This window comes from Dermacentor albipictus, chromosome 2, assembly GCF_038994185.2.
Source record: "Dermacentor albipictus isolate Rhodes 1998 colony chromosome 2, USDA_Dalb.pri_finalv2, whole genome shotgun sequence".
Classification (NCBI taxonomy): Eukaryota; Metazoa; Arthropoda; class Arachnida; order Ixodida; family Ixodidae; genus Dermacentor; species Dermacentor albipictus.
This window is the reverse complement of record NC_091822.1, coordinates 113,632,412-113,642,741: the sequence shown is the minus strand read 5'-3', so window position 1 is coordinate 113,642,741 and position 10,330 is coordinate 113,632,412. Positions and strand designations below refer to the sequence as shown.

Genomic DNA, 10,330 nt, shown 5'->3' with positions numbered 1-10,330 from the left:
CTGTCATGAGCAATATGTTATGAAACTTGATCCTGCCTGTACACGAAGGACTGCGCTGAGGTGACACGGACTAGTGCGGACAGCACCGCAACGAGCCTTGGTAACCCAAGCAAAGTACTGCCGGTGGCGATGCAGGGTGCGCTCGTGACGTTCAGGTCATTATAAGCCGCTATCGCTCTTTAGCACCATATCCATCCGCGTCGAACCATTATGAACCGCGACCAAATGTACTCAGGCGGCGGCTTCGTGTGTCACAGCCGCGCAGACCGTACCGCGAAATCAATCTGCGATGCAGACAAAGAGTGCCGACTGCTGATGGCTTCACGCGCTGTGTTCTCGCCAGTTAGCGTGAAAGAGGGACGCGCGGGCCGGCGTCTTGAAAGTGATCTGCGGAAGTGGCATTTTGCGGCGTGCGCTGAGAGCTCCGTGAGCACTGTGTTATCGCCGCTTCACTGGCGTTGAAACGAGGCAGCACGGTTAATATACCCTTGCTGCTATGGGCGCTATCTAGAAAGTGGTCGTCTTACGGGACGGAGGGACAGGCGGATGGACGGACGGTTCTCTCGTTGGATGAGCATTAATAGAAATCGTTACGCACTTAAAAAGCGGTGAGAGAGAACAGGTGCGAGGAGGAAAGGGGAGAGGATGGTACGGTGATTAGGTGAGACGGATAGTGGATTGCCGGCGGTGACAAGGTATGCGGCGAGCACGGAAAGAAAGCGCTGGCGTGGGCCTCGGAGCCACTGCCCATATGCTACTTCGCCTGCGGCGCCGCCGACGCTAGAGAATGCACTCCGCCCAAGCGACGGGTTTCTGCTTCTTCTGACGCTGCTGCTAAACGAGCTGCCCCTGCAGAGGCTCAGCGGCGCCGCTGATAGCATCCTGTCATTGAGGATCCAATTCTTTGCCACAGTATATCGCTAATTCAAGAGACCTAAGAAGGGGCGCTAAGAAGTAAGGCTATTTCAAAACTTTCCCATTACAATTCTGCAATCAGCCCTTCATGATTGGTCGAAAGTCTTTTCCACCCATCTCCCATGCGCTTGTATCTCAAGCAACGTCACGAAATCCGCGTAAACGCCTCATATTATGTGATGCGTGAACACTCATTATGCACGATTAAACCGAACGTAAGAAAAATAATAATTCTTGATTCGGCGCCTTTTTCTCCATTAGAAGTAAAGGCGTCGTTTGACCCACTCCGCCTGTCTTTCACACGATGTCAAAGAACCGCGTCAACTGAGTGCGTCAAAGTGACGTGTACGCGTTAAAGGCGCATTCATATGCTAAACAAAACTGATATATATCTTTAATATCAGGAAACTGCCCCGTTCCGAAAGGAATGGAAGATGGCTGTGCGCCGATCACTGCGGCACTAACTACTCGGAGCTGCCGGGGAGCATGGATTTATTTGCGTATAATAAAAAAATTTGCGTGTTAGTATAATGTTATCGAGCCCTTTCGGCACGTATACGATATCAATCTGCCACCTCTTCTTTGCTGAGGATCCGCGTTAGCGGCATTTTTGAAGTTCCGTTGCATGCCGCTTCTATTTTCGACAAGTCAGCGCAAGCTAAGTAAGCGGAAGCAGAAGAATCGCAGAGCCCGGAGCCACCCTCCTCATCCGGTTATGAACTTTCACTGTGCTGGCTCGGCCTCATCGATACTTTCTCCACTAGAGCGTTCTCTTCACTTCTTCTAAGCCAATTAGGTAAGAAAAACCACTCAATGTAGGGAATGATATTCGCTTTGAAAGCAAAAGAAAAGAACATCCTACAAACGAGAAGTCTGTTTGATTGGATTTTCAAACAACGCTGCAGGTTACCGCCAGATGCTTGCATTGGTGGTTACGTAAATTTGACGTCAAGAAATAGGAATAAAGACAGATTGGAATAGTTTTACGTTAAAGGACCCAGGTGCACTCAAAATTCGCCTTAGGGAGTATTGTATTCATCAGTGAATTTTACCTTGTTAATTTTTCTATCTTTTTTCTCAGTTAAGTTTTCCCATGCAAACTTTAGCCTGATGACGTTACTCAATGCGAATTGCAGAGAAAAATGTAAGGTTTGCACCAAATTTTCATTCCCTTACAAGTTATGAACATCGTGTAAACGAAGTCTTAAATTAGAACATCAAAGTAGGGGCCAAATCAGTACACTATGTGAGAAGCCGACCAGAAAATCCAACTTTTTCTATCTGACTTTGTCTTCGAACAGCGGGAACGCTCAGCGCATGGCAACTGTCTTGACCCACAAGTAAAAAACTTTAAATGCTCAACCGTTGCTGGGCCGAACTGCGACGAGAACGGCGAGGCACTGTTATGATCAACCTGTCTAGTGTTAGAGATATTCAGGCGTACTTTTCCATGACAAAATGATTTGCCTTGTCCCAGGAAAGGCTGTTATGGTAAGCCTGGTCAAGTGTGAGAAGCGTTCAAGCGGGCGTCCCCATGTTGACATAATTGACCTATTCTCCGAAACAGCGTCCACATTGGCTAGCGGCTACCTTCTTCTTGAACTCCAAGATAAGAACCAACATGAGAAATTGCAGAATCTAGTGCAGTTGGAGATGTTCATATCACTGTGACACCGCACCACACTCTGAGCACCAGTCAAGGTGTAATTTCGGATGATGATTTGATGGAGCTAAGTCAGACTTAACTGCTAGAGAGTTGGAGTAACCAAAATGTCATCAATGTCAAAATAACTAAGATGAGGCATGAAGGAAAAGAAATTCTGACCAAGCATCTCATTGTAACCATCAGCTCAAGTGTAGTGCCAGAGACTACCGAGGCTGGTGACGTAAAGACCATAGCTGTTGAGGTCGGCTCACTTTCGCCAAGTGCGGCGCTTCTGAACACACGTCTGAATCTTGCAACAATACTCTGCATTGTGTAAGCTGTGCCGGGAGGCAGGCTGCCTACTCGATGTTCTGTCTATCCTGGAAAAAGAAAAAGGAGATCGTTGCAATCAAAGCGGAGGAGAATATATCGTTCAAAGAGGCGTGAAGGCGGGTATCGTACCTGCCAAACAGCAGCTTTGCCGAGGTGGGGCCTGAGGGGACAGCGCGACAGCGGTTTCAGGTGGCTGTCCGGCCAGCACATTATGAGCGGACGGCGATGCCATCCGCCTCGCCCACCCCTTATGGTTGCAGCCAGCGCTGCACTGTCGTCCCAGAAGGAGGCATCGACTTCCGGGTTCGGGGTTTCCAGGCTCTCATCTCCTTCAAATCCTTTAAGACGAACAGACCGCTCTAAAGAGCGAGTGTCCAGCGCTACGGAAAAGGCGATGGGCACGTCTACTAGCCAGATCGCGCGGCAAGTGCCTAAGCAGCGGCGGGAGTCTCTGTAACGCTCCAGAAAAGAGAACTTTCACATTACAGTGCCAAAAAAGGGCTCTGTAAGTTTCTCATCGATAGGCAGTTTGGATAACTATTCAGCATTCTTTCTCAAGCACAAAGGAACAGCAGAAGCTAGAACACTGAACTGAAAATGTAGTAAAATAAACAGTAAAGCTATGCTTTTATTCTTGCCGACTTCGTAGCTTCTTGGAATAGTTGTGAGAAGTCTGCTCCAGGAGCTGACAGAATCAGGTACGTAATGATAAAACACCTTCACCCTGACGCACACCAGCACTGCTCTCTCTATACAATAATATCTGGGCGGCAGGATACCTGCCATTAGCTTGGAAAGAGGCTGTTGTAGTCCCGTCTGGAAACAGGGAAAAGATCTATCCTTAGGGACAAGCTACCGTCCTCTTGCATTAACGAGTTGCATCTGTAAGCTATGAGAAAAGATTAAAAATCGCCGATTATTACACTTTCTTGAAAGAAACAAATTACTCGACTCGTATCAGTGTGGTTTCCAAGAAAGCACTTCCGCAACCGATGATACTGTAAGGACTGCGGCGAGCATTCATGACGCCTTCTATCACAAACAATTTTCCCTGTCCCTCTTCCTTAATATGGAAAAGGCATACGACACTACTTGGTGATTTAGAATTTTAAGAGTCCTCTCATAAATGGGTGTACGTGGCAATATGCTTTACGTAATAGAGAGTTACTTTTGAAAGCGCGTCTGGTTAACGTTCCTGCCTTTCCTCTCGTATATTTCTCTCTGTCCTTCTCTCTCTCTCTCTGTTATCACAGCGTACATTCCGGGTTACAGTTGTCAATACCTTGCCCAGGGCATTTATCCAGAAAACTGTGACACTGCAGTGCGAAGTACTTAGTTCGGCCATTTTTACTGTAAATATGAACTGTTTACGTTCAATCATTCCACCAAATATATTTTACTGTTTATGTGTAGATGACTTACAGTTGAAGTTCAGGTCGTGTGACCTTGCGATGTCTGAAAGACAAGAGCAGCTTGGTCTGAAAAAGGTGTCGAAGTGGGCCAACGAAAATGACTTTACGCTAAATCCCATGAGAAGCTCATGCATCCTTTTCTCAATTAAAAGAGGCATGATACCAGAGCCCGACATTGTGCAAGATGGGCACCACATAAATGTGAGGACAGAACACAACTTTTTACGCGTAAGTTCAGATGTAAAACTGACATTCATATCACACATAAAGCACATTAAGAGAAAATGATCGAAGAACTGTTAACGTTGTAAAAATATTGTCGCGCACAACATTACGTAGTGTTTGGAAGTGTGTAACAAGTCTCTACAAGAGCCTCATACACGCTTGCCTTACGGCGCCATAATGTACCAGTCTGCTACTCCAAGTGGTCTAAACATACTGGATCCTGTTTAACACTTCGAGATTCGACTGGCTACATGCGCCTACAGGACAAATCCTCTGGCAAGCGTCTATGCAGAGGCGAACGAGTGGTCCCTCTATCTGCAACTTTTATGCTTAAGCTTCATATAGTTTCTAAAAGTGAATGCAAACCCATAGCACCACTCTTATCCAACCGTAAACGACTTGACAACTGCGACGCTGTCTCATAATTAACTTGCAGCCAGTGGATGATTTTCTCTGCGCGTAAGAAAACTTTCTGAAGAAAGGGAACTTCCGATTATTGAGCAAAGTATGATTGTCCGCTGCGAAGCCATTGCTGGGTGCTAGTGGCAGCTCATAAAATGCAACACGGCGTTCCTGGAGGTTACAACGCATGCACCAGAGGCACATATTAGAACGCGCTTCCTTGAACTCCAGTCCAAATACCCGTGCACAGAATTTTACACTGATGCTTCGAAGTCGGATGCCGGCGTTTCTCATGCTGCAGTCGACCCATCCTTTACAGAATCGGGCTGTTTGCATCCGGAACCAATCATCTTTACGGAGGGGGCACACGCGCCCTTCTCGTCTGTACTGCACATCAGCTAAAGAAAACTAGAAAAGGGAATATTCACAGATTGATTGATCGTCGTCAAAACCTTAATCTCCCTACCAAATAATAACAATCCTGCCTTTACTGAACTTTATGCAATCCTCTGCGCTTTGAACGTATTGTATCATGCTGGCTATCTGGCCATACACTCTTGAGCAAAATTACACCCTTTTCCCACACAACGATAATTGTTTTCTGTCTTCTCCGCATTTCCTTTGGTTAACGCGGCGAGCCCGGTACTTCCATGTCACGAACAGCATACCCGTTATCAGCATGACAGAGCATTCTCGACAGGAAAGTAGCGAGCGCAGCGTTTTCAAGGAAGGAAACGCAAGCAAGACAGATGAAGAGTATTGTTGTGTGGCAAATATACACCCCAAAGAGTGTACATTTGTTTAAGAGTGCAGAGGCATCGAAGGCAATACGCTTGCCGACGGTATAGCCACGTAACCACAAAGCCAAATAGTTCATCTATAGCTGTCACTGTCATAGATTTAAAGCCCTTTCCACGCAAGAAACAGTGGGGCCATTGACAACGTACGTTGGGACACGGAAGCATTTAATGAACTTCACCTTATTAAGCCACATGCAGGAAACTGCCCACGAATGACAAACACGCTGCGGTTATTTTTTACCATCTTAGGATAGGTCACACGCATGGCACTCACTCGTGCTCATTAACCCGGTGATGGTCCTCCTGTGTGCGATAAGTGTGACAAGACGCTAACGGTCCTGTATGTCTTGTTAGAATGTCGGGAAGTGGAAACTCAAGGAAACAAAGTACTTTGTACCTGCATACAAGCAACATATTCTCCTCTACCCACCAAAGTTTCTCCGCATTGATCCACTGTTTGACACTAAGTTAGTTTTTACGTTTTTACGAGATATTGGTGCATTGAATGTTATCAGCCCAAGGTATACAGAGCACATCTCTCACTAGAGGCTGCTGCTGCAATTACATGTCTCTAAAGAACGTGTCTCCCACCCCATGCGTTCTAGGTCCCGCTCGTGAGGTACGAGTGCTGCTGTTAGTCGCACGTTCGATTCATATTCCCTGTTTAAAGAGCCCCTAGGCTCATAGTATGCACTGCTACTTAACTTTATTATTTTAACGCCTGTACATTCGTCGCACTTTACAGCGCATAATTTTTAGGCCTATCTATATCCAAGTTATATACGTCTGTCATTCCCTATCCAGATTCACAACTCTGACATTTTCACGTTTTACCATTCAGAATCTATTGATAGTTTTTTTGCGTGCCGCTTTCTGGCCATACCTGGCCCTTGCGCCAATAAAATCAGCAAATCGTCAACGCTATTTAGTCCTTGCAATCAGGTAAAGGTTAACTCGTTCGTCATTTCGCATTAATAAAGAAATTTAACGACGCAGTCTTTGACTCATATCTTTCCTTTATATTTTGAAAATGTTTTTTGATGTAACTCAGATTGCACCTAACAGATGTAAAAAAAAGCTCTATCGATTTTTACATGTCACGTTTCAGCGCAACATCGACTTTCTCGTGACGCAGCATTTTTTTTTCTCAGCCGCAACGCGAATTGCGCATTCTCTTGGCTTATATTTCCAACACGTTGAAAACAAAAATGCGAAGGCGTTTTTCAATTAACGAGGGAAGACAACGTGCACTCGGCTTGGCAGGAACCATGGTCGCAATACAGGCGGGGACGATTTTATGTCAACAAGAGTCACAGCTGCATCCCAAGGCGAAAGAAAAGATGTAGGTGTCTGTTCCCAGACGAGAAAGAGCGTCCGAGAATAAATTTCAAGTCAGCGTAATGGACTCGCCAGGTTTTTTCCCTTGAAGGAGTGAAGCAACGATGAGCTCAGTAGTCACTGTACGCCTGAAACTTGTTTTCACTTTATTTAGTGTAAGACGCCTTCCCCCGGAGTTGAGAAGCTCGCTATGTAGAAATGCGCTTCAAGACCACCTCTCGCCCAGTTAATCATTAAACCTTCTTTTTCGATTTGCTTTAAATGTCGTTTCGCTAAGTTCTCTCCAAATGCAAAACAAGACATAGCAACCGAGCGTCCCATACTGTGTTAGTGTCGGCGCTTGAATCACGTGATATTGCAAAGCCGCAGAATTTGCTAAATGTTTCATTGGGCAAAGCCAGCTCTACGCAATAGATTTCTGCCAACTTACTACATTAACATCCTGCATACAAAACTAGAATGAATATGTAAAACAGTACGCTGTACGCAGTTTACTTCTCGTTCTTTTTCACGCGCGTGCCAGATAACCACATCCTGAAAAGGAAGCCGCTCTCTTAGCCAGTGGGTATAAAAGTCAGTCGGGAATCTCTCCATGGGCACTGTTTCTTGTGAGTGCTGGCCAGCTTAACAAAACCTCCTCCATCATGCTCCCCGTAAGTATCGCGACAGTGTCTTCATATTCAGCAATACATGTTATAATTAAAGCGTCTTAGTTACATAGTTTCTTGTAGTGTCCAGTCACGTCTTCTGCATGCAGAAGTTATCCCTCCTGAGTTTCCCTTAATGCACCATTATCGTAATAGTATTTAGAGATGTGTGCTTTTCAAACTTAGACTAATGCTGATCCCGCTACATCTAGGTAGACGTAACCGCCTTATTGTGGCGATATTTATTTTCTGTTTAGTCTAAAAGTAACGCTAGCAATGTTTTAGTCGCAGGAGCAATATATAAATACATTTTTGGCTAGGCACAATGTTACACTGAGTAGTTACTTGTAATACAGCACTGGACTTCGTGTACGTGGAACCGGAACTGGAACTTCGTGCTCATGAAACTGGACTATCACGCGATCTGCCATCGCATACTTAATCCGCGAAGTTTACCCGCAATACAAGCACGAGCATCCGAAGTGTGACGACACACTTTGCTTATCACACTATCATGTCCATCAACCTTCAATAGTTCGCCACGTTACGTAATATTAGGTATTCCTTCCCCGCGCAAGTGCGAGTTAGCGCATAAGACGAACACAGATAGACAAAAAGATAGTAGCGTTTGTGGCGTTTCTCCGTAATCTAAGCATCATTTGCTCTCTGCACCGCTTGGGACCGCGACTTTCACGTATCTGCGTGCCTACTCAGGTCCTGTGCATCTTTGCTGCTCTCCTTGGCAACGCCATGGCCGTGTACTTCCCGCCGCAAGGGGTGGCCGTCTACCCCGACGTGCCAGCTGTCCCGACCGTGCAGGCCGCCCCCGTAGCCGTCCTGCAGACTGCCGCCCAGGCGGTGCCAGTGACTCCCACTGTCAAAAGTTCCGCCATTGTCCACAACGTGGCTACCCCGTATGGCTACCGCACAACCGGTGTCAGCTACAGCCACAGAGTCGACGCCCACCCAGTGCCCGTCCGCTATGACTACGGCCTCGTGCCATACGGCCTGAACTACGGCTACGGGCTGGACTCCTTCGGATACCCTGCCGTGCTGAAGAAGTGGTGAGTTAGGGCAAAAATTTGATTCAGTGACTACGCTTTACGTCTCCTGCTGGAACTTTCGCAATTATTCAGGTAATGACAATGAACTTACATTTTACGCGGAGTTCATTTTGTAGATTCTGTATATAAGTCTCTTAAGTTAAATAAATAGAGGAAGAAGCTGTGTGTGAATAAGCATACGTGGGAAACAAAATGCATATAATAATGCCTTTTATAAAGCCTTAAAACTGTTACAGCACGTGAACGCTGGAATAAAAGATAAAGTTAATTACTTTCAGGACCAAATCACAGTATCTGCAGGCTAATGTTATTGCGGCGTGTTGGAATGCTATCACAGTTATTGCAATGATGTTATTCTACTCCTGAGTGGCGCACCACACCGGTATAGAACAAATTAAGACTACCAGCTGGAAACACTGTATTTATTTCCGACAGGAGTTACCCATGTGTGTCTATAAAATGAAATTTTTCCTACAAGAGTTTCTTTCTAGATGGTAGTTTTCATCAGGGCAATCGTAAAGACGACATTTTGAGATATTTAGGCATTTGCGATATTCTGTGATTCTTAGCTCTACACGGTATATACACTCTATCTCACTCCGCCAATTATACTCAGGCAAATGTATTACCTTCAAGATGCAAAGCACAAGAACTGGTGCAGCTCCTCTCTTTGGCTTTTAAGAAAACATTAGCGCTCCTAAGCGCTACTGCTGCCTATTGCTTGACAAAAATGAAAAGCGAATTCTGGGTTCGCTTTCTCGTTTTATTTCGCTGCAGCTAATAATGTTTTATTTTATTGTTTGTTTACTGGGAAGCAACACCCAGATACATATGCACAGCAACATATGGACAGAGGTCCTAAAGTACAACTGAAAACATCTTCATAAGCAACACATCAAATTTTGTCCACATTAGAAAGGCAACTCCGGTTAAGCGTACGTCTCACTGGGCGACGAACATTGCAAACTTGTTTCTCCGATCTTGTGTACAGGGTCGGCTAAGGACGCCAGCTTTTTTATTTAAATTTGTTAAACAGGCAGTCTCCTGTTCCATCGCTTCGTACACTTTCAAAGCTGCACGAAACCTTAACCTGCTGCATTTTGCTACACACTTTTCAATCTTTCAGAGACAAGACCAAGCATTTAAGTGCCATTCTTCATCAAGGCCCTTTGACCAGCAACGAAAGCGAGACACTTTCATGGCTACAGTGCTTGAAGAGATTAGACAAGTTGAAATGAAATAAACGCATGCAACCAACGTGGCGTTTTGGTACTATTAACATTGTTTGGAAACCTCACACCGACTTCGGCATGCATCTAACCTCTTTCACATTCTCAGTGACACAATTGGTATACTCGCTCGGACCACTAGGTATCTGCTGGCGACTGACTGGCCAAACAGACTACATGCGACCCTGAATATGTGCACGAAATAAGTTGCCGATGGCTTCTCTCAGAGCTAGTAGGCCGCATGAGTCATTGAGTATGTGCCACTTGGTGTAAGACCGAATGGACAACTTCGGCACTACTCATGTTATATTGGTATGTGG

General features: G+C 45.6%; 1 protein-coding gene across 3 annotated transcripts; it reads left to right on the top strand.

Moving 5' to 3' along the window:
• Window positions 1-902: 902 nt before the first annotated feature.
• Window positions 903-10,035, top strand: LOC135910934 (uncharacterized). Of its 3 annotated transcripts, none has more exons than XM_070533023.1 (3): window positions 903-954; window positions 8,432-8,781; window positions 9,908-10,035. In XM_070533023.1, coding segments are annotated over exons 2-3 (315 nt in total). In that variant the 5' UTR covers window positions 903-954; window positions 8,432-8,467; the 3' UTR covers window positions 9,909-10,035. The 3 variants fall into 3 exon arrangements, with proteins under 3 accessions (XP_070389124.1, XP_070389126.1, XP_065299078.1); XM_070533025.1 differs by lacking the exon at window positions 903-954 and adding an exon at window positions 1,617-1,711; XM_065443006.1 differs by lacking the exon at window positions 903-954 and adding an exon at window positions 7,686-7,723.
• Window positions 10,036-10,330: the final 295 nt, after the last annotated feature.